This window comes from Delphinus delphis, chromosome 14, assembly GCF_949987515.2.
Source record: "Delphinus delphis chromosome 14, mDelDel1.2, whole genome shotgun sequence".
NCBI lineage: Eukaryota > Metazoa > Chordata > Mammalia > Artiodactyla > Delphinidae > Delphinus > Delphinus delphis.
The window spans coordinates 14645172-14671980 of NC_082696.1; the positions used below are offsets into that span (position 1 = coordinate 14645172).

At 39.9% G+C, this 26809-nt stretch overlaps 1 protein-coding gene across 4 annotated transcripts in view; it reads left to right on the forward strand.

Annotated features, from left to right (window-relative positions):
- Window positions 1-26809, forward strand: part of RMND1 (required for meiotic nuclear division 1 homolog) — a 39135-nt gene that overhangs the window by 2827 nt on the left and 9499 nt on the right. For 3 of the 4 annotated variants that reach the window (XM_060029780.1, XM_060029779.1, XM_060029778.1), the window contains 10 exons: window positions 312-458; window positions 2488-3005; window positions 9789-9897; window positions 12733-12808; window positions 16609-16648; window positions 18987-19087; window positions 20827-20933; window positions 21881-21945; window positions 22507-22583; window positions 25550-25670. In XM_060029780.1, coding sequence (XP_059885763.1) covers window positions 2502-3005; window positions 9789-9897; window positions 12733-12808; window positions 16609-16648; window positions 18987-19087; window positions 20827-20933; window positions 21881-21945; window positions 22507-22583; window positions 25550-25670 — 1200 coding nt within the window. In that variant the 5' untranslated portion in view covers window positions 312-458; window positions 2488-2501. The remainder of the gene's footprint in view (window positions 1-311; window positions 459-2487; window positions 3006-9788; window positions 9898-12732; window positions 12809-16608; window positions 16649-18986; window positions 19088-20826; window positions 20934-21880; window positions 21946-22506; window positions 22584-25549; window positions 25671-26809) is intronic. The other variant, XM_060029777.1, reaches the window with a different exon arrangement.

Genomic DNA, 26809 nt, shown 5'->3' on the forward strand with positions numbered 1-26809 from the left:
TGAATTGTAGGTCCTGTTGGGGTTGAAGAACTGTTGGAATTGGGTGATAGAAGGAGTGAGGCTGAAAGATCAGGTGGTGTTTGGAGAGTAGAATGCTTGAAATTGAGAACATGAGGTTGCAGATATTGGTAATGACAGGTCTAGAGCAGGACCCTCCAACAGGAATACGATACAAGCCACACACGGCATTTTAAGTTTTCTAGACACTTTAAAAGTAAAAATTAAGAGGTGAGGTTAATATTTTTTTTTTTTTTTTTTTTTGCGGTACATGGGCCTCTCACCGCTGTGGCCTCTCCCGTTGCGGAGCACAGGCTCCAGACGCGCAGGCTCAGCGGCCATGGCTCACGGGCCCAGCCGCTCCGCGGCATGTGGGATCCTCCCGGACCGGGGCACGAACCCGCGTCCCCTGCATCAGCAGGCGGACTCCCAACCACTGCGCCACCAGGGAAGCCCAAGAGGTGAGGTTAATTTTATTTAACCCAATATATCTAAAAATATTATTTCAACAAGTAATCAATATAAAAATTATTGAGATATTTTACTTTTTGTATTAAGTATATAATAAAAGGTACCAAAAAAAATTATTTTTTAAATTTTATTGAGCCACATTTCAAGTACTCGGTAGCCGCAGGTGCCTAATGGCCACGATATAGCTCGGAGCATAAGACCCTGGGAGTGAGTGGCTAAGGGAGGATGGAAGATGAGATCACTCGGGACGGGGGGGATCATGCCCCCCACCAATCTGCACGGATGTAGACACCATCGAGAAATATGACAAGGGCAATGCGGAGCACGGAAATTCGGTACCCAAAATGTTATATAAAGCTCTTAGTGTAATTAAAAGTGTAGTGTGTTTTTATCTTTAAATTTAGTCTGTGCAATTAAAATTTCACTTTTCTGAGATGTGTTCCAGTTTTTAACAAAGCCTAAATAATTTTGTGTGTGTGTCGGATACCTTAAATGCTACCCCTCTGTTTTTTTCTCAGCAAAGATAGAAAGCACACTTGTTTGTCCTGTAGCTTTTACATTCTTTGTCCCAGCCTCTGTGTGAAGGCAAGATTTAGAGCTTGGAGGTAAGAATTTCCTAGAAGAGAATGGAAGAATCCAGACCTGTGTAAACAGATTCCTAAAATATTGTATAATTAGGTTCTGCAAAACCCACTGGTTCAACTGGCAGGTAATAGTACTAACTAAACGTGAACTAAAATAGCTAGTTGGACTGGAACTAAACAGAGAATTCCAACTTTTGAAGATATTTTGAAAGCAGCAGGTTCTACCTCCTAAATATCGCAGTGACTCATCCTTGCCCTCATCCTCTTATTTTATTTATTTATTTATTTTTATTTTTTTGCGGTACACGGGCCTCTCACTGCCGCGGCCACTCCCCTTGCTGAGCACAGGCTCCGGCCGCGCAGGCTCAGCGGCCATGGCTCACGGGCCCAGCTGCTCCGCGGCACGTGGGATCTTCCCGGACCGGGGCATGAACCCATGTCCCCTGCATCGGCAGGCGGACTCTCAACCACTGCACCACCAGGGAACCCCCTGCCCTCATCCTTTTAAAGGGAGATAATATATATTCAGTGGTTACAGTGTTGTCTCTAGAACTGGAAAAGCCTGGGATTTCCTTCTGTCTCTGCATCACTGATTGTAAGCAGTCAGCCTCCCTAAGCCTCAGTTTACCCTGGGAAGTACCTCACAGGATTGTCGTGAGGTGAAGCAGAGCGCTTGCTGGGTACAAAGTACTCAGAAAGCAATGTCTTAGTGTCTCTCAGTTCCTCCTCTAAGTTTTAACCAAGGATATGTTTCTTGAATGTACTTTTGACCATGTGAGTCTCACATGAAGAGCTCCGACTTCCCTCTCCTATAGAAACTTTAGGACCAGTGCTTAGGATGCAGCCACAGGCTCCTGTTCAGCCCTCAGCTGCTGCTGCAGCTCACGCCTGGCTCCCCTGAAGTTGCATCCTGTTTGTCAGGTGAACAATACTGTTTACCTGCGGTGTTCGCCTTGCTGATCCCTCTGCCCTTTTGAAACCCGATTCAAACATCACCTCTGATAGGCACCAATAATTGTCTGTTGCTTTAAGGTGTTAAAAAAATGATATGTGTTTAAAGGACAAATAAACTACTTTTTTTTTTGGTTTGGCCACGCCGTGCGGCATGTGGGATCTTAGTTCCCAGACCAGGGATCGAACCCTTGCCCCCTGCATTGGGAGCGCAGAGTATTAACTACTGGACCGCCAGGGAAGTCCCTCAATAGCTTTATAGTCTTATAACCTTCCAGAAAGAAGGCTAAAGGTTGACTAAAAGAGAGGTGGTGAAAATACTTGTATGTATTTTTTTAACCTCATTCTTTTACTAGGCTTAAGTTAAGATGTATCTATTTTGCAAATTGTTTTACAGAAATATACCTGTTACCTGGGAAAACACTATATACTTTTTAAACATTTTTTATTGAAAAACTTGAACTTTGAATTCTTTTTCTTTTAGCTTGAGATGTGGTAATGCCAGCCAGACTTCTCAGGTCCTTGGCCAGATCTCACTATATTTTATCAGAAGCATGTCAGTGCCAAAGACTTGTTCATCGAACATTAAAACCACTTAAGGAATTTGAGACCACAACATGCAACACCCTGACAAGAAGTCAGAACGTGAATTTCTTCTTTCCTGATACAGCAGCTGTTGGTTTGAATAAGTCCCAGGTCCTGGAAATGAACCGGAAAATATCAAATACAAATGTACTCTCTCCATTAAACACCGCACGTTACCAAGATGAAAAAGAGCACCTTCCAACCAGGAACTCCCTTGGTACTCATAGGAAAGTGATTCACAGACCAAATCTGTTAGGCTTTAAGTGGTTTATAAAAATACTGAAGAGACATTCCTCATCTGTGTCAACGGAAACACTTGTTTCTAAACAAGACTTTCCGCAAATCAAGAGACCACTGAAAGCATCAAGGACCAGGCAGCCATCCAGGACCAACCTTCCAGTTCTGCCTGTGAACAAGGTAAAAACACTTGCGGTGGTGGCGCCTCTGTTCCCTAATAATCACTCTGAACCCCTGTGGATCCCACCCCAGCCTTACTACCAACATAGGAGAGCCAGCCATCAGCTCAGCACTTCTTTCAGGATCTTTGAAGCCTAATAGTAAAACCTGTCATCTCCAAAGGGAATCAACATCTTAATTTTAGGAGTTAGTGGTACATATAAAGGCAAAATACAGGCAATTAAATACAAAAATGTAGTTTATGAAAGGATTAGTGGCCTAAAGAAATTTTGGAAAAGACCAGTAGTAAGTCCATTCTAGGAACAGTGCTATAAAAAGCCCCCATTAAAAAAAAATCAAACTGTAGAAATTCTGTATTAAATTTAAAAAATTTTTGTTCCATTAAGTATGCAGACAGGTATACATTCATTAGCCAATGGTGACTGCATGGGAGGGGGTGGTGAAAGGACATGGCGAGGCGGAATCCAAAAAGCAGAGTGAAGGTTTTTGCTTTTTTTTATCATCTGAAGGTTGAAGTGGTTGTTTTCATTCACTGTTAAGAGGTTTATGGGAAGTTCTCCACTACAGTTCGCATTTGCCCACTAAATGATAAATATTTAAGGTCAGGATGAAGCCCTTTGGTAACCTGTGTATCTCGCATGTTACTTGAAACTGTGCCTTATACTTAATAAATGTTTATTAAACAGGAAAGGATAGAAGAGAAGCAAAGGGACCTTTGATGTCTGCAGCCATCAACATTAAAAGTAGGAATGTCAAATATTTAACACTTGATGAAGCCTTCTGAATCTATCAGAAAACAGGTTATACTGTCGATCTTACAATCTCGATTCTGAGAAGTAGACCTTGAGAGCGTTTAACTTGTCCTGTTTTTGGTTTTGTTTACTGCGTGGTTGACTTCCTTTAAAAAGGTGTACAGGCCTTCACGTCTTGTCCTCAGGTTGTGAAGCTAGGAGTTGGTTAATGACTTTTGTTTTGGATTCTAGCTTTGTTTACATTCTTGTTTGGTTTCCTTGAACCCACGATATGAAGGATGGGAGTTTTGGATGCATTCTGCTCTCACCCCTTTCTTTCTAGCTCTTGAGTGTTTAATTATGTTGTTTATTGTTGTGATCCTCTGGGAAATTTAGTATTTAAGTGACTGAGATGAAAGTAAGTGTAAAAACTTGAATTCACAGCAGATCCAAAAAAGAGGAGGACCAAGTCCCTTTTTCCTTGCGTTACATCGAGCAGCGCAGAGCAGAATCCAGCTTCTTATGAAAGGCTGATGAGGTCAGAAATGGCACCTGTTCTTGTAGTTGTCGGTTGTAAACTGTCGAAGAGGCATTATTGCTTTGGGCTGTCTGTAGACTTGAAAGCAGTGTTCCTGGGTTCCGTTTTTTATTTTTCTTCAGGACTTTTTTCCTTTCTGCTTCCAGGAAAGGATTTGAAGTAGATTGTCAAAATTTAATAAGTTTCAAATGAGATAATAAAAGCATTACATTTAAAATAGAGCAAGCAGTTGATATGAACAGAGAAGTAAATATTATCAGATATCTGATACGAGTAATCTAGTTGAATATTTAGTTCCGCAAAGCCCAATGATTAAAGAAAGGCAGGGATACTCCTGGGTTGTACATTTTTTGTTGTCTAACAAGAAAAAAAGAAAAACATAAGAATGTCTTATAAGAAATAACTTTTTCTATCACCAAACTTAAGGAGTCATTTATTTCCTGGGTCCTGACATAGGACATGTTATGTAACGTAATAGCTGTGACTTCAGTTGGAATTCCGTGAAAACAGAAACAGTACGTCATTCCTCTGGAAGCACAGGAAAATAATAGACAATCTTTTCTATTTCTGAAGGCATTTTGTAAGTGACCTGAGGGAGTATGATTTTTGGAACATTATTTTCTAATGATCTTACAGGAGAACACAGTCTTGAGGTATAACGAGGTAATATATGCCCAGGGTTGAAGACTGGCTTTTATCTGTCCCGAATAGAGGGCCCCTCCATTTCCATGTGGGCATCATGGGGCTGGCGAGTCCCCTTTGGTGGTAAAGCCCTTTCCTCCCCTCTGGACTGAGTCAGGAAAGGACTCTACTTTGTACCAGAAAGAGGTACCCTTTGTCTCATTCCGCACGTGTGCACCTGAGCTCACCCTCTTACCTCTGCCACATGGCATGCGCTTGGAATTGACGGAGTGAGGCCACTCACCCTCTATATTAGAATCAAGTCTTCACCTGATTCCATTTGTAGAGATCATAACCTACTGAGATATTCAGCCCACACACCGTTGGCTCATCACTTATCATGGCAGGGCCAGTGCTGCTTGTTGGCCTGTCCTGTCTTTGAGGAGGACGATGCCCGAGGGTAAGGACCAACCTCTGAGCAGCGTGGAGGCTTGCAGAGGAGGCAGGGTGCTGGGACGCCCAGCAGTAGTTTGCAGGCTCACACCACAGTGTGTAGTAAAATTAACCAGTGGGTTGTTAATAGGTTTGGGGTTTTTTTGGTGTGTTTGATGAAACAGAATAGAAAGTATCAATGCATTACTCATGATAAAGGTAAATATTGTTCTGTGAAGCTTCTGTGTCGGTTATTGGTGTGGGTGTCTGTGTGTGTGTAGGTACTGTGTATGTGAAAGGGTTTCTCACCATGGGTTGTAGTCAGAAAGGTTAAAAGCTAAAGCTTTATACTAGTAATGTAAAATGCATCTGTGTTTTCTAACTTTTGCCTATAATCTGTACATAACAGGAAAAACATGCATTTTTTCCCCTTAGTAATATAGAAGCAACATTATTGTAATGCACTAATTTCTTGTTTTAGTAAAAGAACACGAATAAAAATAAACTTTCTTTTTCAGGAAAAGTATTCTGTCAGAGTATGTGATGCTCCAAAACAAGAATCATATATAAATTTCTAGCCCCATCTGCTGGAATATGTTTTCTGTGGCCAGAAAAATGAAACATACTGAAACATGGTGGTTTTCTTGGCTTTGGTTTTGTTTTGTTTGGGTTTGGGTGGTTTTCTTTTAACATTTCAAAATAGAAAGGCCTAAATTTAAATCTTAAATCCAATAACTATTTTAGGTTGGTTTGGCACATTTATTTAAGAACAAGTTGTTGATCCCCATGCTAGAACCTGAAATTTGGTATATATTTATATTTAATGCTCAAAAAATAATGGTTCATTATAAAAATCCAGAAAAAGACATGTCTGAAGATGAAAGCTTCTTGCAGAGTAACATCTTTAAATAATAGGGGGAAAAAATGCAAAGATGACACACACTCTTTCCCTTTACCAAGTGGATTTAAATACAATCTTGAAATTGAAAAACAAAGGAAATAAAACCCAAAAAAGATATTTCTAACAAGTCAAATTGGAAAACCTTGTGAATCATCTATTCACAGAAGATTCATAACTTAAACAGAGACTCACATCCCAGATGTTTAAGGAGGATACAGAAAGTAGTGTGGCGAGCCATGTAAGTTATGTAACGTAGGCTAAACCAAATAAGCTGTGAGACATTGGCTAGGACTCTGAGCCAAACTAAACAGGAGATGGTGAGAGAAGGAAAGGTGACCATCTTCAGAAAATCTGCAAAGATCCTTGGAATGACTAAGTTAAAAACAAATTGTGTTTAAAAATTTATAACCTGACTCTTTGGAGCTCAGCATATATTTTCTCATGGAAGTAGTGGTTGAATGCTTTGACTTGTTCCTTTTTTTTTTTTAATTTATTTTATTTATTTATTTTTGGCTGTGTTGGGTCTTCGCTGCTGTGCTTTCTCTAGTTGTGGCAAGCAGGGGCTACTCTTTGTTGCGGTGCGTGGGCTTCTCATTGCAGTGGCTTCTCTTGTTGCGGAGCACAGGCTCTAGGCACACGGGCTTCAGTAGCTGTGGCAGGTGGGCTCAGTAGTTGTGGCTCGCGGGCTCTAGAGCGCAGGCTCAGTAGTTGTGGCGCACAGGCTTAGTTGCTCCGCGGCATGTGGGATCTTCCCGGACGAGGGCTCGAACCCGTGTCCCCTGCATTGACAGGTGGATTCTTAACTGCTGCGCCACCAGGGAAGCCCGACTTGTTCCATTTTTGAGAAGGTAAAATAGTGTAAGTTTTTTTAGCACAGATGGACCTGATCAGTAAGAAAGATGATGGTGAAGCAGGCACGAGCCAGGGAGTGGGAGGGACTGCATCACGCCCCCCCCGCACCCCCCCCCCCTCCCGTGACCCTGGTCAGTTACTGCTAGATCTTCCACTGGAGCGAAAGATGGTGGAAATCTGGATTTTGTGCCAAATGGCCATTTATTGTTGATAGTTTGTTAAAATCTTGAAAACACTATGTGGGTCAGCTCTTGAGTTGGATAGTTGTCTGGGCTGCCAGTTTTCAGCAAAGATTCTAGAAACAGTCGGCAATGCCGTTTCTAGTACAGTTCTGGGAAAACCCTCCGCTGGACTAGCTGTCGACCTTCTCCTTATCTCCTGTCTTCTCCTTCGTGCCGCCTTCTCTTCCCACTCCAGCCTAGACTAAGCATGTCAGCTCTAGCAGCCCCAGAGTCACTCTGACATGCAACCTAATGCACTGGGATTTTGCTTAGCAAACTTGAGTAAGTTTGTCAGCTCTTGTAGGGTAGAGCCTGCCTGCCATGGCCTTACCTGATGCTTCTTTCCAGGATTCCTTTCTTTCAGGCAGCTTAATCTCATACCCTGCCAGCTCTTTTTAACTCCACGGAGCCTTAAAAGAACAACTAGTTCTGGCACTTCTAAGCCTTAAGCACATAACTGATTCCTGTACTCCAGTAACCAGCTTTACTTTGACTGTATGGATCCGTATGTTTTTGTAAATTAACGTGTTCTTACCTTCATAATGAATACGGGAATCAGCATATCAGATATCTGCAACAGGAGTGTCCTGCATCCGTTCAGCTCACATTCAGTGACAATTTCAGCTTGCTTGTCTGACTTTTAATTTTTCCTCTAATTGAATTAAAATCAATTAGACAATTGAATGTTTCGCTTATGAGTGGATATTTTACGGATTTTAGGTTTTTCAGATCCTCCGTTTATTCCTCTGCTACTTTTTAAACCACACATTAGAACTGTGTAACAGATGGAAGAAAAAGCAAAGCAGAGTTAGGTCATCTCTTGAGAAAGAGCCAGGAGTTAGGTAACAAAAGTGGGAGGAAGGAAGAAATTTATGTACTACTTTTCTTGAATTTCATACTAGGAATGTAGCAGAAAGGGAAAGAATTTAGGAGCCAAGTTGAGTAAATCCTAGGAATAAATTTTGATTTAGTGACTCTTATACCTCTTTTGATACATATGGGCCAAAGCACCATGTGTATCAAAGACAGTAGAATCACTAACGTTCTGATTAATAGACACTAAAATATAAAATTACGGACAAATGAAAATTCAGATGTAAATTACTTGATAAACTTTTTAGCCTCCCATAAATTTTGATGGTTTAAACATATCTGCATGTGCCGTAATAATAACTGTTATCTAAAAAATGTTGAACATTTGTGCTAATCATGGTTCTGAGCAGTTGACATTCATCAGCTTGTTTAAACTTCACAACAACCCTATCAAGTAGGCATTATTGTTATTCTGATTTTTTTTAATGAATCTAATTCTGTGCCTGAACCCTTAACACCTCTGCCGATAGCTTTTGAACTTCATTGACCGTATTCCATAGTGAGAAATTTATTTTACATTACAGTGTATATGTAGTGACCCGGTATACCTATATAGACATATATGTGACAGAAAATGTCATAAAATAAAATTTACCCTTACTATGAATTATGTACTCTAATATTTTCTGTTTTATTCTGTTTAGTTTATTTATTTTTATTATTATTTTTTTTTTTGCGGTACGCAGGCCTCTGACTGCTGTGGCCTCTCCCGTTGCGGAGCACAGGCTCCGGACGTGCAGGCTCCGGACGTGCAGGCTCAGCGGCCGTGGCTCACGGGCCCAGCTGCTCCGCGCACGTGGGATCCTCCCGGACCGGGGCAAGAACCTGTGCTCCCTGCATCGGCAGGCGGGCTCTCAACCACTGCGCCACCAGGGAAGCCCCTAGTTTATTTTTTTTTTAAGCTGGTTTGGGCCGACTAAATTGATATCAGGACTCACTAACGGCTTGTGACCTACAGTTTGACAAAAACACTGTGTGCTGTACCATATGCTTACCATATGTATACTGTATAGCTACACACAATATAAATGTATGCATGTACACACGCGTAAGACTCCTAGTGCAGAAATCCAAAGCACTCACCAAACCTGGACACATTCTCAGATTCACAGAACTTTTAACCAGAGTACAATTAACTAGAGTAAAAATTTCTGTAATTCCTTAGTAGATTCAGAGTAATCTCTGCCTGTACAAGGCTAGTGGCAAATTATCAAATGACCTCAAATAATAATGCTGCTCTGAAAAAGAACCATGGAAACTCAAGGTTGGACAGACTTCAACTAGCATCTCATCCAGGCGCCTTGTATGGTGCCTAAATCCTCTCTATTTTTTGATCAGTCTGCTTGAAGCGCAACCAGCAGGTGTGGCCCCCTGTTCTGACAGCCCATTCCATCTCTTTGACTATTAAGAGAAAGTTCTTGCATAGACTGAGCTGAAATCCGCCTCCTTGTAACTTCTTTCTCTGCATCCTTCTCACATCCTTTGTCTGAACCGTTGAAATGTTTGGAGAAAACTCTCGAGTGCCAGCTTTGCAGCACGCCATCCTCCCTGTAAAGAGACAACCATCACAGGCACCTCTTGGTAACCCATCTCATTCTCCTCTCTCTGGCACAGGACCTGATGCGCTGTACTGCGTTTGCAACCGCAGATGAATACCATCTTGGAAGTCTCTCTCAAGATCTGACCTCCCATGGATATGTTGAAGTAACAAGCTTGCCTAGAGGTACATCTTCTTGAACCTGGGGCCAAGTATGTTAAAATGTATTAGAAAATAATTTTCCTATGATAACTGTCTTAAATATGCATTTGTTTAGGTTTCATGTTCTCTTTTTTTTATAAATTTATTTTTATTTTTGGCTGTGTTGGGTCATCGTTGCTGCGTGCGGGCTTTCTCTAGTTGCGGCAAGCGGGGGCTACTCTTTTGTGGCGCACGGGCTTCTCATTGTGGTGACTTCTCTTGTTGCGGAGCACGGGCTCTAGGCATGCGGGCTTCAGTAGTTGTGGCACGTGGGCTCAGTAGTTGTGGCTCACAGGCTCTAGAGCACAGGCTCAGTAGCTGTGATTCACGGACTTAGTTGCTCACGGCATGTGGGATCTTCCCGGACCAGGGCTCAAACCCGTGTCCCCTGCATTGGCATGTGGGTTCTTAAACACTGAGCTACCAGGGAAGCCCCTCATTTTCTATTTGAAGGATTATATCATGAAAGTGGCATTGAATCTCTTTATACAAATAACATACAAAGATAGGAAATTTAAAACATATTCACAGAGAACTTAGTTCGAAGATTAAAATCAATATGGTTTATTCAGCTGTAATTATAGGATCACTCTTACTTGGGATGATCAAAGGCCATGACACTTCATTTCTGTCACGTTAAAAAGTTATTTTAGTTTTAAAGAAGAACCGTAAAATTGATAGAACTGTTGGGGAGAGCCTTTAAAGAAAAATTTACCAGTACAGTCCAACACTTTAAAACTAACAGAATTAGTTAAAAGATAAGCTCAATGAATATTTTAAAAGAGAATTAAACTGAGAGGATTTTAGGATAGTGTGAGGAAGGCTTCTTGAGAAATCACCTGCTTTATGTTAAAAAAAATGACTTGGAACACTTTGATGGAAGATTCATGAATTTACCTCAAAGTAGCAAAAAATAGTAGGTTGAAAACCTCTGCTCCAGAGAAAATTCTTAAAAGAGTCACCGACCCTGTAAGAAACAATCGAAATGTCATTGTGTTTTCTCAGCCTTGATGATCTGAACCAACTGTTTGTACTATTTGGTGGCAAAAAACAAACATAATTGACTTAGAAAAACAGAGCTATGTCCAGGGCCTCTAAGAAGGAAAATTGCCCTGCGGTGTTCTTGGCTGATTCCGGAGGCTGTCGGCAGGGTGCCCCTGTGCATCACACACTTGGGGGCTTCTCGTACTATTCTCACTGGCCTGGATCTTTCCCACTTCATTTGTGGTGTTCTTGGCTATATGGGTGAGCCTTGCCCTCTATAGATGTAGAACTCAAGGAAGTGTGATTTCACCAAAGAAAAGGAGTTTAGGAGTTGGTCTTTTTCTGAATCCCCCATTCCCCAGCCTCTATTAGGAGCTCTGAAGCTTTGAGGATCCTGATTTTATGTTAAGAAATTATGTTGGTGGGAAAGAAAGATTCTTTTTGTGGCTGCACTTCTATTCAACAATTCTCTCCCCTAAAAGGACAGATTGTGGTAAAGAAATGAAAATAATTGGAAGTGAAACATCAAAATTAGAAAATGTTGAATTTCCAGATGATTCCGAGGTGCGGCTTTTCCAGTGTCTTTTTCTCCTGAGATCGTCCCTCCCACCTCCTGCTTTGCAGTAGCAGTTTAATGAACAGTCTGTGAAACAAATCTTAGATACAAACACACGCATAGAAAACTATGCTCTGAGGATAAAGCAGCTTCTAATTTGTGGGAAAAGGATTAAATATTTCTGTTTTCTGAAAAGGGTTATTGTGTGTTTTGTTTTCTATTAAAATGTATTTAGTTTCAAAAAAGAAATTACGTAACATTTTACGTATTAATATTAGTATATTTATTGATAGACTAACATGTTATTTATAATTTACATTATAGAATATTTATATACTTATAATAAATACTACTAAACTAATATACAAAGTAACTACTTACTGGTGAATATTTGTATATGTATGTATTTAATATTTAAAATGTTAAAACATTTAAATAGTTGCAGGTGACTGTCATGGTAGTTCTCATGATTAACTTTGAAATCAGATATGTTTTGAAATGGACTGTATCTTTGTTTCTGTATGTTTTCTATTTTCCACACTTTATACAATATAATTTAAAATTCAGTGGAAAGAGTAGTTTGAGAATATTAAAATTATATTATTAATAAAATGATATTTAAAGGAAGAGAATATATTAATGGCTCTTCAAATTTTATTTTAAATTACTTTTACAGAAAGAAGTTTAATTCTTTTTTCTTTTTTTTAATTGAACTATAGTTGATTTACAGTGTGTTAATTTCTGCTATACAATAAAGTGATTCAGTTATACATATACATTCCTTTATATAGATACATTCTTTTTTATATTCTTTTCCATATGGTTTATCACAGGATATTGGGTATAGGTCCCTGTGCTATACAGTAGGACCTTGTTGTTTATCTGTTCTCTATATAATAGTTTGCATCTGCTAACCCCAAATTCCCAGTCCATCCCTCCCCCACCCCCCCAAATTCTTGAACCTTAGTTGTACTGATACTAAGACTTTAATAATTATCAACTGGACTAGCGATTACTGAATCAAAATGGGCGTGAATGAGTTTTAAATAGCACTAATAATAGTGTCACAGGTTGTTGAATATTTTGTTCAAGTAATTTCTTATGGTCTTTTCATTTTCATATATTAAATACTTTTAGAAACCTTAGTAGATAAATGGACAGTGTGTTGTAGAGCACTTCATGGTATATGAAGCAATGATCACAAATACTTTGTGAAAAGTTTATAGGTGACTTAAATCTTGTGTCACCTTGTGACATAGCTTTTTGCTCATTTATCACAGATGCAGCAAATATTTTGGTGATAGGTATGGAAAATTCTGCAAAAGAAGGTGATCCTGGAACAATATTCTTCTTCAGGTAAGACAAGAAAGCAACTCCATTGGAAGATGGGCTGTGGCCAGGTATTGTGGTCCTTAAAGATGCAGGTGTACCTTCTCTCTTAACAGAAGATGTTTCAGAATTTATTTGTGATTTAAATTTATCCTTTGGCTCTTATTTGAATAGGAGTTTGTCACTTTTAGGCATCTGCTGGTAAATCCTCTTATGAAATAAAGAATTTTCCCCCCTAGGGAAAAGATTAGGGATTTTTTATTCATTTTGTTCTAAATTAACTTTAAGCATTATGTCATCTTTGTATCATATATGCAAGTTTTTCGCACCGCTCATAATTCATGACAGTAAAGGGTGCACTTAACACGTTGTAAAAAGAGAGCATTGGGGGGCTTCCCTGGTGGCGCGGTGGTTGAGAGTCCGCCTGCTGTTGCAGGGGATGCGGGTTCGTGCCCCGGTCCGGGAAGATCCCACATGCCGCGGAGCAGCGGGGCCCATGAGCCATGGCCGCTGGGCCTGCGCGTTCAGAGCCTGTGCTCTGCAATGGGAGAGGCCACAACAGTGAGAGGCCCGTGTACCGCAAAAAAAAAAAAAAAAAAGAGAGAGCGCATTGGACAAAGCTAAGGTCAGGAACCACTGGTGGAAATAATGGTGCCCTGCAGAACGCAGGGATTTAGGGAACCGAGTGGACTCCCCCCAGCTTCCGGCCTTCCTGAGAGCAGGAGACTGAAGGAAACTCAGGCTGAGGTCATTAACAGGCCCATTCGGGTAACTTGGTGTGTACTTGCCTTTATTGGTAAATGTGGGTTTTCATTTACTAAGAATATGTAAGCATCTTATTTCCCATTCATCTTCAGTGCCCCTCATCAGGTTCATGCTACCTGCCCTGCTGTCTTTCTTCCTTTTCCATCTTCTCCCTCTGAAGCTAAAGTTTTAGATCACCTTACCTCTCTGGAGACTTCAGACTGGGACCCTGATGCATATACATTTATTCCTTTTATTTAAAGGTTTTTTTTTTTTTAAGGTTGTTTTGATACCAGATACTCCAGAGTAGCTGAGTGGAAGTGGTAATGATAATAGAAACCATTTAAAATAATCTCATCCTCACAACGTTTGAGGAAGATCTTTTATTCCCAAGGGTCAGAGGGATTAAGTGAATTACCCACAGTCAAAGGACTAATAAGCGGCAGAACAGAAATACATGGACCATCCATGAGAATCTAGACTTTGATGACGTTTCTGTGGTCTTAGTTCTTACAGCTGATGATAACTGGAAGCTCTGTCTTTGTTCCTGTGGGTGCCTTACTTTCCTTGGACATAATCAAGAGTTCAGCATTTAGTGCCGGTAGAGAAACACCCCTTTTGACTTGAGTCAGGAATTTGGATTTCTGAGGTCCTCCAGGTCAGCATCACCCAGTAGAAATACAACGCAAGGCACACATGCAAGCCGCGAATGTAATAAGATATTTTCTTATAGCCGCATTTTTAATTTAAAAAAAGATGAATTTAATTTTGACCAACACTAATAATAACATCATATATTGCCTGAAATTAATTTTACTGGTATATTTTATTTAACCCAACATATCTAAACTATTACCATTTCAGCATGTGATCAGTCAACAATTAGTGAGATTTACATTCTCCTTTTCATACTAAGTCTCTGAAACCCGGCATATATTTTCCACTTACAGCAGCTCTCAGTTTGGACCAGGCCTGTTTCAGGTGCCCGGTAGTCACATGTGGCTTGAGCGCCATACTGCAGAGTTCCTGGGATCTCTCATCTGCCTTGAGGTGCTTCTCTGAACCAGCGCTCTGGCTGTGGCCTTAAACACCTCCCAAATCCATATCCTGAGACCCCACCCTGGCCTTTTGCCACACTCACTGCTTGGTCTCCCTGCCTGTCTTCTCACCCCACCAGCAGTCTTTCTGTCTGTTTGTAGGCAGAGCAATTTTTCAGTGGGTAATTCTGATCACTATACTGTCCTTAAAATTCTACGGAATGTGACCAAACGCCTTATCACAGCACGAAGTTCCTTCAGGGGTTGGCTGTTCCCTGCCTCTGACCTGAGTGCCCTCCCCTTCCCCTCATCCGCAGCCATTCAAACTACTGGCTCTTTATTCTGAGATGTTGCCTGCCCTCCTCGCACCTTTTCCTGGAGCCTGGGGTATTTCCTCGTTTTCTCATTTGGCTCTGCTAGTCCTTTAGGAACTGTGTCCCTCCAGTGTACATCCACCTAGACTCTGCGTAACTCTGTTACAGTGTGGATCGCACTATTGTAATTGGTGGTCCGTGGATCAGTGTTCCCTGGATTGGGACTTCCTTGAGCAGAGGATCTAGACCATACTCGTCTTTGCATCCCAGATGCTAAGCACAGACCCACACACATACTAAGCACATTGCTCAAGATGGTTTGAAAAATGCTAATGGGAACATCATATTTTTACCATTTATTGATGGATGGATGGATGGATGGATGGATGGATGGATGGATGGCTGGCTGGCTGGCTGGCTGGCTGTGTTGGGTCTTTGTTGCTGCGCACGGACTTTCTCTAGTTGCGGCGGGCAGGGGCTACTCTTGGTTGCGGTGCGTGGGCTTCTCACTGCGGTGGCTTCTCTTGTTGCGGAGCACGGGCTCTAGGCACGCGGGCTTCAGTAGTTGTGGCACGTGGGCTCTAGAGTGCAGGCTCAAAAGTTGTGGCACACGGGCTTAGTTGCTCTGCGGCATGTGGGATCTTCCCAGACTAGAACTCGAACCCGTGTCCCTTGCATTGGCAGGCAGATTCTTAACCACTGCGCCACCAGGGAAGCCCCTACCTTTCTTTCATTTCTACCCTTCCTTCCTCTGGTGCAATGACCCAGAGCTGTAACTCCTTTTTCTTTTTTTTTTCCTTTTTTTTAATTTACTACCTAAAACAGCTCAACACATCAGACTTCAGAAATCAAAACAAGTTCCACTTAAATTTTGTCAAAGGCAGACTTGGATTGTGAGGGCCTCCTGTGGCATTGTTGCAGGTCTACTCTGAGCACTGTAGGGATGGCTGGCATTATTTCATAGGTGCCTTTACCATCTGAAGCTTTAATTTATCTCAGTCTCTTTATTCCACAGATATTAAAAGCATGACCCTTTATTCTTTTCTGATAGCAGAATCTGCCTAATGAGAGCTAATGAGACAGGTCTCAAAAATTTCCTTATTCTGATATCTGTACACCAGAATTGAATCAGGGTACTTCTGTGGTGCGCAGTGGTTGGGAGTCCGCGTGCCAATGCAGGGGACACGGGTTCAAGCCCTGGTCCGGGAAGATCCCACATGCTGCAGAGCAGCTAAGCCTGTGTGCCACAACTACTGAGCCTGCGCTCTAGAGCCCATGCTCCACAACAAGAGAAGCCACCGCAATGAGAAGCCCGCACACCGCAACGATGAGTAGCCCCCACTCACTGCAACTAGAGAAAGCCCGCATGCAGCAACAAAGACCCAGCGCAGCCAAAAAGAAATTAATTAATTTAAAAAAACAAAAAAGAATTGCATCGGGTATGAAAGAGTCTAGATACCTGAAGTTACATGGTTTTACAATAATAGTTATTTATTCTGCAAACCACAGGAGAAATCCATGAATTTTTGAGGGGTCAGGTTTTTTATCTGAAATTCAAAAAATAGCTTTTGTTTATCATATCCATCCAGGGACCATCATGTCAAATCAATAATAAATCGTATTTTTTAAAATTGGCCTTCTAGATGCATTCTAGAAGCTACCTAAGCCTGGCTTTATGTGTGGCCCTAAAGAATGTATTCCACCTTTAACTTAGTTTATTCTTTTAAATCAGGGAAGGAGCTGCTGTCTTCTGGAATGTGAAAGACAAAACTGTAAGTATAAATAAAGCGTGAAAGTATTAAAATTTAGTTTTCTGAGAATAAATTGTTCATTGGCACTTAATAATCTGAGCCATTGGAAGGTAAATTAACAGATAATCCTCAGTTTATTTGCTCTGCATTATGTGATGTTGATTTTCTTTTTGACTTAGAAGTTTCCTACATTTTCCATTCTCTGAGCACACAATAATTTGTGGCAAATCAGAACAACCCTAGCTACCCTGCAGACAGAAGGAAGTCTACTTCTCGTGTGATAACCTACAAAATGAGTCATGTACACACAGTTCACTGGAAGCTGGCTGCACTGAGTCTCATTTTAGATCAAGTTTTCTAGAACTTTTTAGCTCACTGGCAATAATTTCTTCAATATCCCAATCATGATTTGTTTAATACAACCTTTTCAGAGGCAGTTGGGTAACACACATCCAAGCTTTATATTGAACTCAGCAATTTTACATCTGAAAGTTATCCAAAGGAAATAATCACAGTTATATATGATGAATGATGTATAGAAATGTTCATCAACACATTATTTACAATAGCAAAAATGAGGAATAACCAAAACACATAATAATAGCAAGTTTGTTAAATACACCCATAGTATGTATTTAGGATGTACATACTACAGCTCTTAAAAGTCACGTGGGAAGAAACCAATTCCCGAGGAATTGCCTGTGTATATGCTACAGTTCAATTAAAAGAGCAGGTCACAGAATATAACCAATATAATACCAGAGCTGGTAAAAAAAATATGCCTCATACAAACCCAGTTTTACTGAAAGGAGATACACACATAGGGGGCAGGGGGAGGGAGACTGGGGAGCGGTTTCCTGGAGAAAAGGAAATATAAATGAGCAATAAATGTAAGAAAAATGTACAAATTGGCTATTTGAATTTGCAAAGATGTAAAAGGCTGACAATACCCAGTGTTTTTTAAGAATGCTGTCATTAAAAAAATAAATAAAAGAACGCTCTCATAGGCACAGATGTAGAGAACAAACATATGGACACCAAGGGGGGGAAGGGGGGGCAGTGGGATGAACTGGGAGATTGGGATTGACATATATACACTGGTATGTATAAAATAGATAACTAATAAGAACCTGCTATATAAAAAAATAAGTAATATTCAAAAAAAAGAATGCTCTCTTAAATCTTTGGATTCTAAAGCTGGAAAAACTGTTTTGGAGAGCATTTTAGAAACATTTATCAAAATTATAAGTGTGCATGTCTTTTGTTCCAACAAATCCTAAAGAAATATTCCCACAAGTCCTTGAAGATACACGCATAAGGCTGGCACATGTGACATCGTGATAGTAGAGAATAGGAAAAAAAACCCATGGATGGACATTTAAGACGGTTAAATCAATTATGTTTCCTCCATGAAGGAGAATCGCATTGAAAATGTTCATATGTACAGTATCATCCCATTTATATAGAAAGCAAACTAAATGTACATACATATACACATAGGGAAAAGTCCGGAAGGGTATGCACCAAGTTTAATGGTGGTTACATTAGAGGATTAGAAATTCAGGAGACTGACTATACTGCTGAACTGAATGAATAAGCATTTTCAGAACTCTAATGGAAAACTGATGAATTCATAAAAGTGTTAACAAAAGATCAAGATGAAAAAGAAAATTAATTACATGGGACTGAGTGAACTGATGAGGATGATTATAATTTTTGTGACTTTCTGTTTGAATTAAAAAAAAAATCCCACAAGGACTCAGAGGCAAAAAATACACAAATCAATTTTCACTGCAAAGTAAAGGAGCTGTTACAGTGGAGGATTCCTGGACTGAATGTCAATATTATGACACAGTGTGAGTGTGTTTCGTGTTTGGTAATTGCAATCATTGTTGCTTTTGTTGTGGCCATCCATTTACAATGTTTGGTGTCAGTTTATCTCTTGTAAAAATAAAATACAGCGTGTGTGTGTGAATAAAAAAATTCAGGAGAACAGAGAGAATCACTTTCTATACCTCTGTGTTTAAATTTTTACAAGTGTGTTACTTAAACTTTTTGTTTTGAAGATTTAAAGAATACAAGCCATAATGTTATTAGGGGTTTTCTTTGGGTCGTGGGATAATGGGAGGTTTTGTTTTCCTCCTTAAGCTTGTCTGTGTTTTCCAAATGTAAAAGCAAGTGAATATATCGTTCCAATTAGTTTAGTATCACCATGAATTTGCTTTCTCCTTAAAACCTAAAGAACAGAAGAAATGGTATCAAATGTAATTTAAAAAATGTTATAAGCATTAACTCTATAACATTATTCTGTACTGAGGGAGTCGGTTATAATTTCAGGTTGATCTTGCTTTTCTTCTAGATGAAGCATGTGATGCAAGTTCTTGAAAAACATGAAATTCACCCCTATGAAATTGCATTGGTGCACTGGGAGAATGAAGAGCTTAACTACTCAAAAACAGAGTAAGCAACTTTTTATCAAGTTTATGAAAAGGGTGCTTGGAATAACTAGGTACAGCAAGATAAATTATTAATTTGGAGACTAATTTTAAGAAAAAAGTTATTGGTACAAATACAAAGCTGAAACAATTAATAAATATTAGTGGATAGATATTATTTTTATAGCTTCTCAGGCTACCCATAAATTAAAACAAGTAGATAGTATAACCCCAAAATAGTAAGTTTCCTAAGCGGCCAAAATCAGTAATACGGTGTGCCTTCGTTAGAATGAACCTGTTCGATTATTCTAGTAAAGTCTTCTCTGAAGTAAATCCTTTTTGCTTTTTTCCCATTGACTTTGAGTGTAAAAAGTATAAAGTATAATGACAGGGTGCTCTAAGAGAACCACTTGTGGAAATGGGGGTACCACTGCTGTACCACTCTCAGGTCAGATGTATGGGTAGGCAGCGTACTGGCCAATTTCCACGTCACAGCAAGGGTGCAAAAATGAGGAGGGATGTTAGGGCGGAGAGAGAAGGCAGAATGAACAGGATTAAAAGGGCTTTTCTCTCAGGGAGGTACTGGTCTAGTGGAATGTGAGAAGGAAAAAAAGTCTTTGTATTGAGAAAGGAAGTGACACAAGCAGAGCTTTAGGGAAATTTGGAAGAGACACCAGCTATAGAAAGACTAATTGGGATAAGAGCTAAGTGATAATAGCCAGCGATGAGCTTTCCTGTATCGTCTTCTCGTCCACCAACCTTTGTGCATGTCTTCTGGTCTCACGTCTCTCGTGAAGGTTTAGCCTCTACTTTTCCTATTTGCTTGTGATACTTACACTCCCAGATTCCCTCCCTTCCCCCTCCTCCCCAGTCGCTCCAGAGTTCTCTACATACACATCTTGGTTTGTCACAGCTGCCTCATCTCCCTCCCCATACTCACCATGTCCACGTGATTTCAGATTATACTGTGTATAGTTACATAGTTTTATATTCAGCATTTTTTCACTTAGCAAATTATTGTAGTCATTTTCCCTTTTCTACTAAATATCCTTTCAAAACATGCTTGTTCTTTTTTGTTGTGTGAATTCCTATAAATGAACCGTTCTTCTGTTGAACTTTTAGTTTCTTTCCTGATTTCTTACTATTCAACATTTGACCATAGAAAGTTTTTTTTTAATGTATATCTCTATTCATTTGTCTTTTTTCTTTAATAAATTTATTTATTTATTCATTTATTTATTTACTTACTTATGGCTGCGTTGGGCCTTCATTGCTGTGCGCAGGCTTTCTCTAGTGCGGTGAGCGGGGGCTACTCTTTGTTGCAGTTCACGGACTTCTCATTGCGGTGGCTTCTCTTGTTGCAGAGCACGGGATCTAGGTGCATGGGCTTCAGTAGTTGTGGCAGCAGGCTCAGTAGTTGTGGCACACGGGCTTAGTTGCTCCACGGCATGTGGGATCTTCCTGGAGCAGGGCTCGAATCCATGTCCCCTGCATTGGCAGGCGGATTCTTAACCACTGTTCCACCAGGGAAGTCCCCATAGAAAGTTTTTTGTACACAAATCTTTCCTTGCATCTTTGATTATTTCCTTAGGATAAATTCCTAGAAGTGGAATTACTTGGATCATAGGGTATAAGAACATTTGTAAGACTCTTGATACAGATTGCCAAAATGACCTCTAGAAAGATTATAAAGATTATTTTTCAAAAGAAAAAAGGTACTTTTTGCGATTTAGAAACTACTTTTTTTTTTTTTTCTTTTCTCAGGGGACAGTCAAAACTTCACAGAGGGGAAATCAGGTTAAATTCAGAGCTAGATTTAGATGACGCCATTCTAGAGAAATTTGCTTTCTCAAATGCTCTTTGCCTTTCAGGTAAGTTACTGCTACTTATCAGAGACGGTATCACATAGTTTTCATTTCATCGAGGGAAGCTGAAATATTTAGTAGAGACTTTGACATGTTTTCGCAGAGCACTCAGCAAAGCCTTATAATTCCTTTTCCTTTTATTTCCCTCCAAGAGAAAAATATATGTCGTATAGAGTATAATATATAGTATCCGTGCTATAGTTATTCATTCCTTATTAGTGGTATTGGTAAAGCTTACCTCTCCAAAAATACTTTTTTATGTTGTTGCTGTTATTATTATTATCACTACCTTTGTTTTCCCCTCTCCTTCTCTCTGAGACTGTCAGTCTTACATTGTCTCTAATCCAGGCAGAGAAAGCACAGCCTTCTGTGATTGGACACGGGCCTCTATGTAGAAAAATACACTCTGGTTTTTCACAGGAATGGGACAGAGAGTCACAGTGGCTCTCAGTTTTTTCGGCAAGATCCACGCATCTGAATAGAACTGTAGAAGAAATGTTCTAAGAAATGTTCCTGCCACCAGTCTGCACTAGGCTGCTGCTGTGGTGGACTGCACATACCATCCAGGAGGCTTCGGGACTTCTGAGCTGTACCCACAGCCCAGAGGAGTGGAGGGAAGGTCAGGAAGGCCTGATTTCTGCCCCTCTACAGAGCCACCCTTCGTTCCTCTCAGCTTCTGAGATGCAGTAGGAGAAAATCAGGGATTCTACCCAGTGTAGTTTTGGTCTGCGAGCAGGGCTTGGAAATCCAGTCAACTTTCTTCTGTCTCTTTCTACCTAGTGCCATCTTTTGTAATAATAAGTAACGACTCTTAAATTTCAGTCTCAAATTTTTTGGACATCTGCTTCTTAAACTATTGTTGAAATGGCAGTGAAGGTACTGTGCAGTTTTACATTTTGTAGAAACAGGAATATGATGATAAATGTTCTGTTGTTAATTTTTTTTTCCCCCAGTGAAACTGGCTATCTGGGAAGCAGCACTGGATAAATTTGTTGAATCTATTCAGTCGATTCCAGAGGTAATTATACCAATTTTATGCTTGTTTTCAAGGATTGAGTTCTATTGGGGAAAAATACAAATTTCCCACTATAATGATGAATTTAGAAGTACAATAAAGTAATAATAAACATTAAGAAAGCTGCACTGAATTTAAGCAGGAAAAAAAAAACCCGGTTACGTATAAAATGATAAAATAAGAAACCTTTTAAAACTTCAAATTCAAATTACTTTTCTCTAATGGTATAGTATTTTTAATGTAACTGAATTGAAGGGAAATAAAATGAAATGTTTCCTCTCTAAGGAAGGAAATTATGACCACTTTTCTCGATTAAAAAGTGTCTTGACAAATTACAAGGAAAACAGTGGCATGAAAAATGCATCTAAAATTATATCAGAACTTCAGAATACATTAAAAATCATGCTTACTGTAATTAACTTTGTTTTTACTGTGAAAGAATAATTATACTAGGGAAAAGAGCCCCTGGTTTTTCATTAAGCGATTAGGAATGTACATCATAGAAAATGCTAGTGAGAAGGGAAACCTGTGTATGTATGTATCTATTTTCCCCCGCCCAAATAGGCTTTAAAAGCTGGGAAGAAAGTGAAACTATCTCATGAAGAAGTTATGCAGAAAATGGGTGAACTCTTTGCCTTAAGGTAAAATTTTCTCTGTAAATGAAATATTTCATATATTTAACAATCTCCAGAAAATCTCCCTGTAGCTCTACAGTAAAGAGCGAACATTTATATCTTTATGGGAATTGCAGCTGTTTTTATTTCATTCACTATAAGCATGGAGAACTCTTACCCATTAGAAGCAGTTGGGCTGTATTAGGACTGTACTGGAAGAAACTGTGCATGTGCAAGAGAGACCATCATTACTCTACGTTAAACCTACGTCAGCGAGCGTAGTAGGTGTTATTCAAAGGTGGAAAGATGCATTCTAGAATTTGGACAAGGGTAATTCTCAGTAAAAGTATAGCACTGCATCATAATGCTGAATAGACCTAATTGCTACGGAAAAGTGATGTACCATATTTCATTGACTCTAAGATACCATACGATGCCACAAGAAAGTGAGAATGCTGCCCACTGACATATGAGACAATGCTTTTTCATCACAGAATTTTAACTTTGCACTACGGAAATAGCTCTCGGTCTTATTTGGATGTAGATTGATCACATTTCCTCTTGGGCATACATAAAAAGGAAAGAATAAGAGAAATAAGTCATCTAAGGCAATGACAACTAAGTCTCAACTGCCACCTGTAAGACATCATCAATTTTAAAGATGCCTCCCATTTTCAGAGATGTTAAAATGGGAAGAAGAGTGTCTTAGAATTGATGAAATATAATAGTACATCGTTCAAAATTAAGTTAAAAGGCCTTCAGTTTATTTCATTCTTGTAGTTTTCCCAAGATTTTTGGAATGAAACACCCTGAATCTTGGTGTTATTCTCACTAGGCAGGATTCTCAGTGTTTCGGCCCTTGTCGTGTGTGGAGTGAGTTACTGGAGTTCCTTGTCAATAGTTTACCTAAGAGTTGCTTTTCCACATTCTCCTTAGTTACTTGCCCTGGAGAGAAGTGGTCCAGTGTTGCGTCATCTAGGCCCTTCTCAAAGCTCAGGGACCCTAACTCAGGGCACCAACAAAAATAAAAAGCCCTGCATGAGAGCGTCCCACAGCACATCTAAAGCCTGAGCTCGCTAAGAAATGGGGGAGACAGACTCCTCTCCCCTCTTCTCTTGGTCATGCGAGCAGAACTTGATATAGCGAATTATAATACTAGGACTCAGAAATCAGGACTTGATATACTTAGGTATGTGAATAGTTTCGTAGAGTCTTACTGTTGTTATCCTAAGTTTTCGTCTCTTTACAATAAGAGTGCTTATGTGTTATTCAAAGGAATGGGGCGAATCTATGACGAGAAATAGAAATGTGGCAGTCACAGCTTATACATGGTATGATCTTACTTGGAAGCAAACAACATAAATATTCATCTCTATCTTCATACGTATACATACTACCAGACACATAGGTGTATGTGCACGCACACACACACACGTGCACATGTGTGCATGGAAGCAGATCTGGAAGGACACAGGAGAGTATTGGCAGGGCCGAAAGGATTTGATTTGTTAGGGGAACGGGCCTACCAGTGTTTTCTGAGTTCTTCTCTAGGGTTTTTCTTTTTTATAGTGAACAGCTATTTATGTGTTACTTCTATAACATAAATTTTTGTTTAAAAGCAAACTCAGGCCTCATATGTAAAAAAGGTAGAAATAGAGTGTGTGTGTTTGTGTGTGTGTGTGAAACTAGCAGCGGCTACCCACAGGGAGTGGGAGAAAGGGAAAAATGGGGATAAGAATAGGAGTAAGATTGGTCAATTTTTACCTTTTTCTGTCTTTTTTATTTTTGAGCCATCTGATTACCTATCCACACACACACACAAATATATGTGCATGTATATTGTAACAAATTTTAATGAAAAAAGAAGCTTAGAAATTTTTTTTAATAAGTTTATTTATTTTGGCTGCGTTGGGTCTTCGTTGCTGTACACGGGCTTTCTCTAGTTGCAGCAAGCGGGCACTACTCTTCGTTGCGGTGCGCAATCTTCTTATTGCGGTGGCTTCTGTTGTTGCGGAGGACGAGCTCTAGGTGCGCAGGCTCAGTAGTTGTGGCTCACAGGCTCTAGAGCACAGGCTCAGTAGTTGTGGCGCACGGACTTAGTTGCTCCGCGGCATGTAGGATCTTCCCAGACCAGGGCTCAAACCCGTGTCCCCTGCATTGGCAGGTGGATTCTTAACCACTGCACCACCAGGGAAGTCCCTAGAAATTTTTTTAATTGGGTTTTTTTCTCTCTACTTCATAAATGTTAATATAAAGATTGAATTAATTTGGTTGCACATTTTGAAAATTTTTTGTTTACATGTTTCTCAGAAATATTACAAGAATCAGCATTAAAAACTACTTTTGGGCTTCCCTGGTGGTGCAGTGGTTGAGAGTCCGCCTGCCGATGCAGGGGACACGGGTTCCCCGGTCCGGGAAGATCCCACATGCTGCAGAGCGGCTGGGCCTGTGAGCCATGGCCGCTGAGCCTGCGCGTCCGGAACCTGTGCTCCGCAACGGGAGAGGCCACAACAGTGAAAGGCCCGCGTACCCCAAAAAAAAAAAAAAAAATTAAAAAAAACTACTTTTATAAAGCACCATGTAAATAAGAAATAAACTTATTTACAAAACAGAAGTAGACTCACAGACATAGAAAACAAATTCGTGGTTACCAAAGGGGATGGGGGCAGATAAATTAGGAGTTTGGGATTAATATAGCCACACTGCTATATATAAAATAGGTAAACAACAGGGACCTACTGTATAGCATAGGGAACCGTACTCAATATCTTGTAGTAACCTATAATGGAAAAGAATCTAAAAAAGAATATATATATATGTGTAACTGAATCAGTTTGCCATACACTTGAAATTAACACAACATTGTAAATTAACCATACTTCAGTCAATCAATAAATCAATCAATAAATATCTTCTTCAAAAAAGAAATAAAATAGACCATGCTTTTTAATTCAAGATAAAAATTAAAAGTTAATGATTTTCCTTTTTTTAAGACACCATATAAACTTGAGTTCAGACTTCTTGATCACTCCTGATTTCTACTGGGACCGAGAAAATCTGGAAGAACTTTATGATAAAACTTGTCGGTTCCTCAGCATTACTCGTAGAGTTAAGGTATGTATTTTGCACTTCTACTGAGAGTGACACAATGTCACCTATGAGTTGTATGACTGTGTGAAGAGAAGTTTTTAATTAAGTAAATGTGTTTAACTGCTTTTGGAGAAATGTCTTGTTTGACTTCTACTCAGATATCTAGATCTCCCGTTCTAGTTTTCCTGTGTACAGACAGTTTTCAGCTTTCACGTCAAAGGATATTCTGATATTTGCTCTACAGACTAGATAAGGTTGGTGAGAGTTTGGAGGCCTGGTGGTCTGTTAGGAAGTTTCTCATCAAGTTTCAAGCAAGAGTTCATGGGGTCCAGAACTTTACTGGTGACAGTGAGAACAGAAATGAATTTTTAAAAGAATCCTTTAAGACAAATGAACTGGTTGGTACTGGGAGGCCAGGGAGAAGGAAGAATAAGGATGACTGACGTTTGTTGTGGGTGACAGGTAGAAAGATGGCAAAATGTAGAGAGGTTGGGGGGAGGGGAGGAGCCACATTTAGGATGTGTGGAGAGTAGAGTAGCAAGAAGACATCCACTTAGAACTGTCTGAAAGCATTGAGAAGCGTGGAAGAAAAGTTGAGGAGGGAGGAAGCTGATGGAATGATGGAAGTGCGTGGAGGGCGTCATGGTGGAGGTAAACCACACGGGAAAGAGAGCAGAAGACAAGATGGACAGTAGTACCATGTGTGTGCATAGTTCTGTCACATTTAATCACACGTGTAGATCCAGGTAACCACCAGATCTGGATACAGAACTGTTCTATCACCACAGAGATCTCCCTTGTGCTTGTCCCTTTATAGTCACACCCTTCCCTCCCCGACCATCCCTAACCGCTGGTAATAAGTAATCTACTCTCCAGCTCTATAATTTGGTCATTTGGGGAATGTTATATAAATAGAATTATACAGGGTGTGACTTTAAAATGGGCTGTTTTCAATGAGTATAATACCCTTGAGATCCATCCAAGCCATTGCCTGTATCAATCCCTGCCTTCCTGTGAGTTACTTAGCCATTTGGGGGGATTCCATTTTGATTTCTCTGTATTGTTTTTGAGTGTATCTCTTTGCATAGATACTTAGTGGTTGCTCTAAATGTCACATTATACATACCTAGCTTATCACAATCCACTGGTTTCAGCATTTTGCC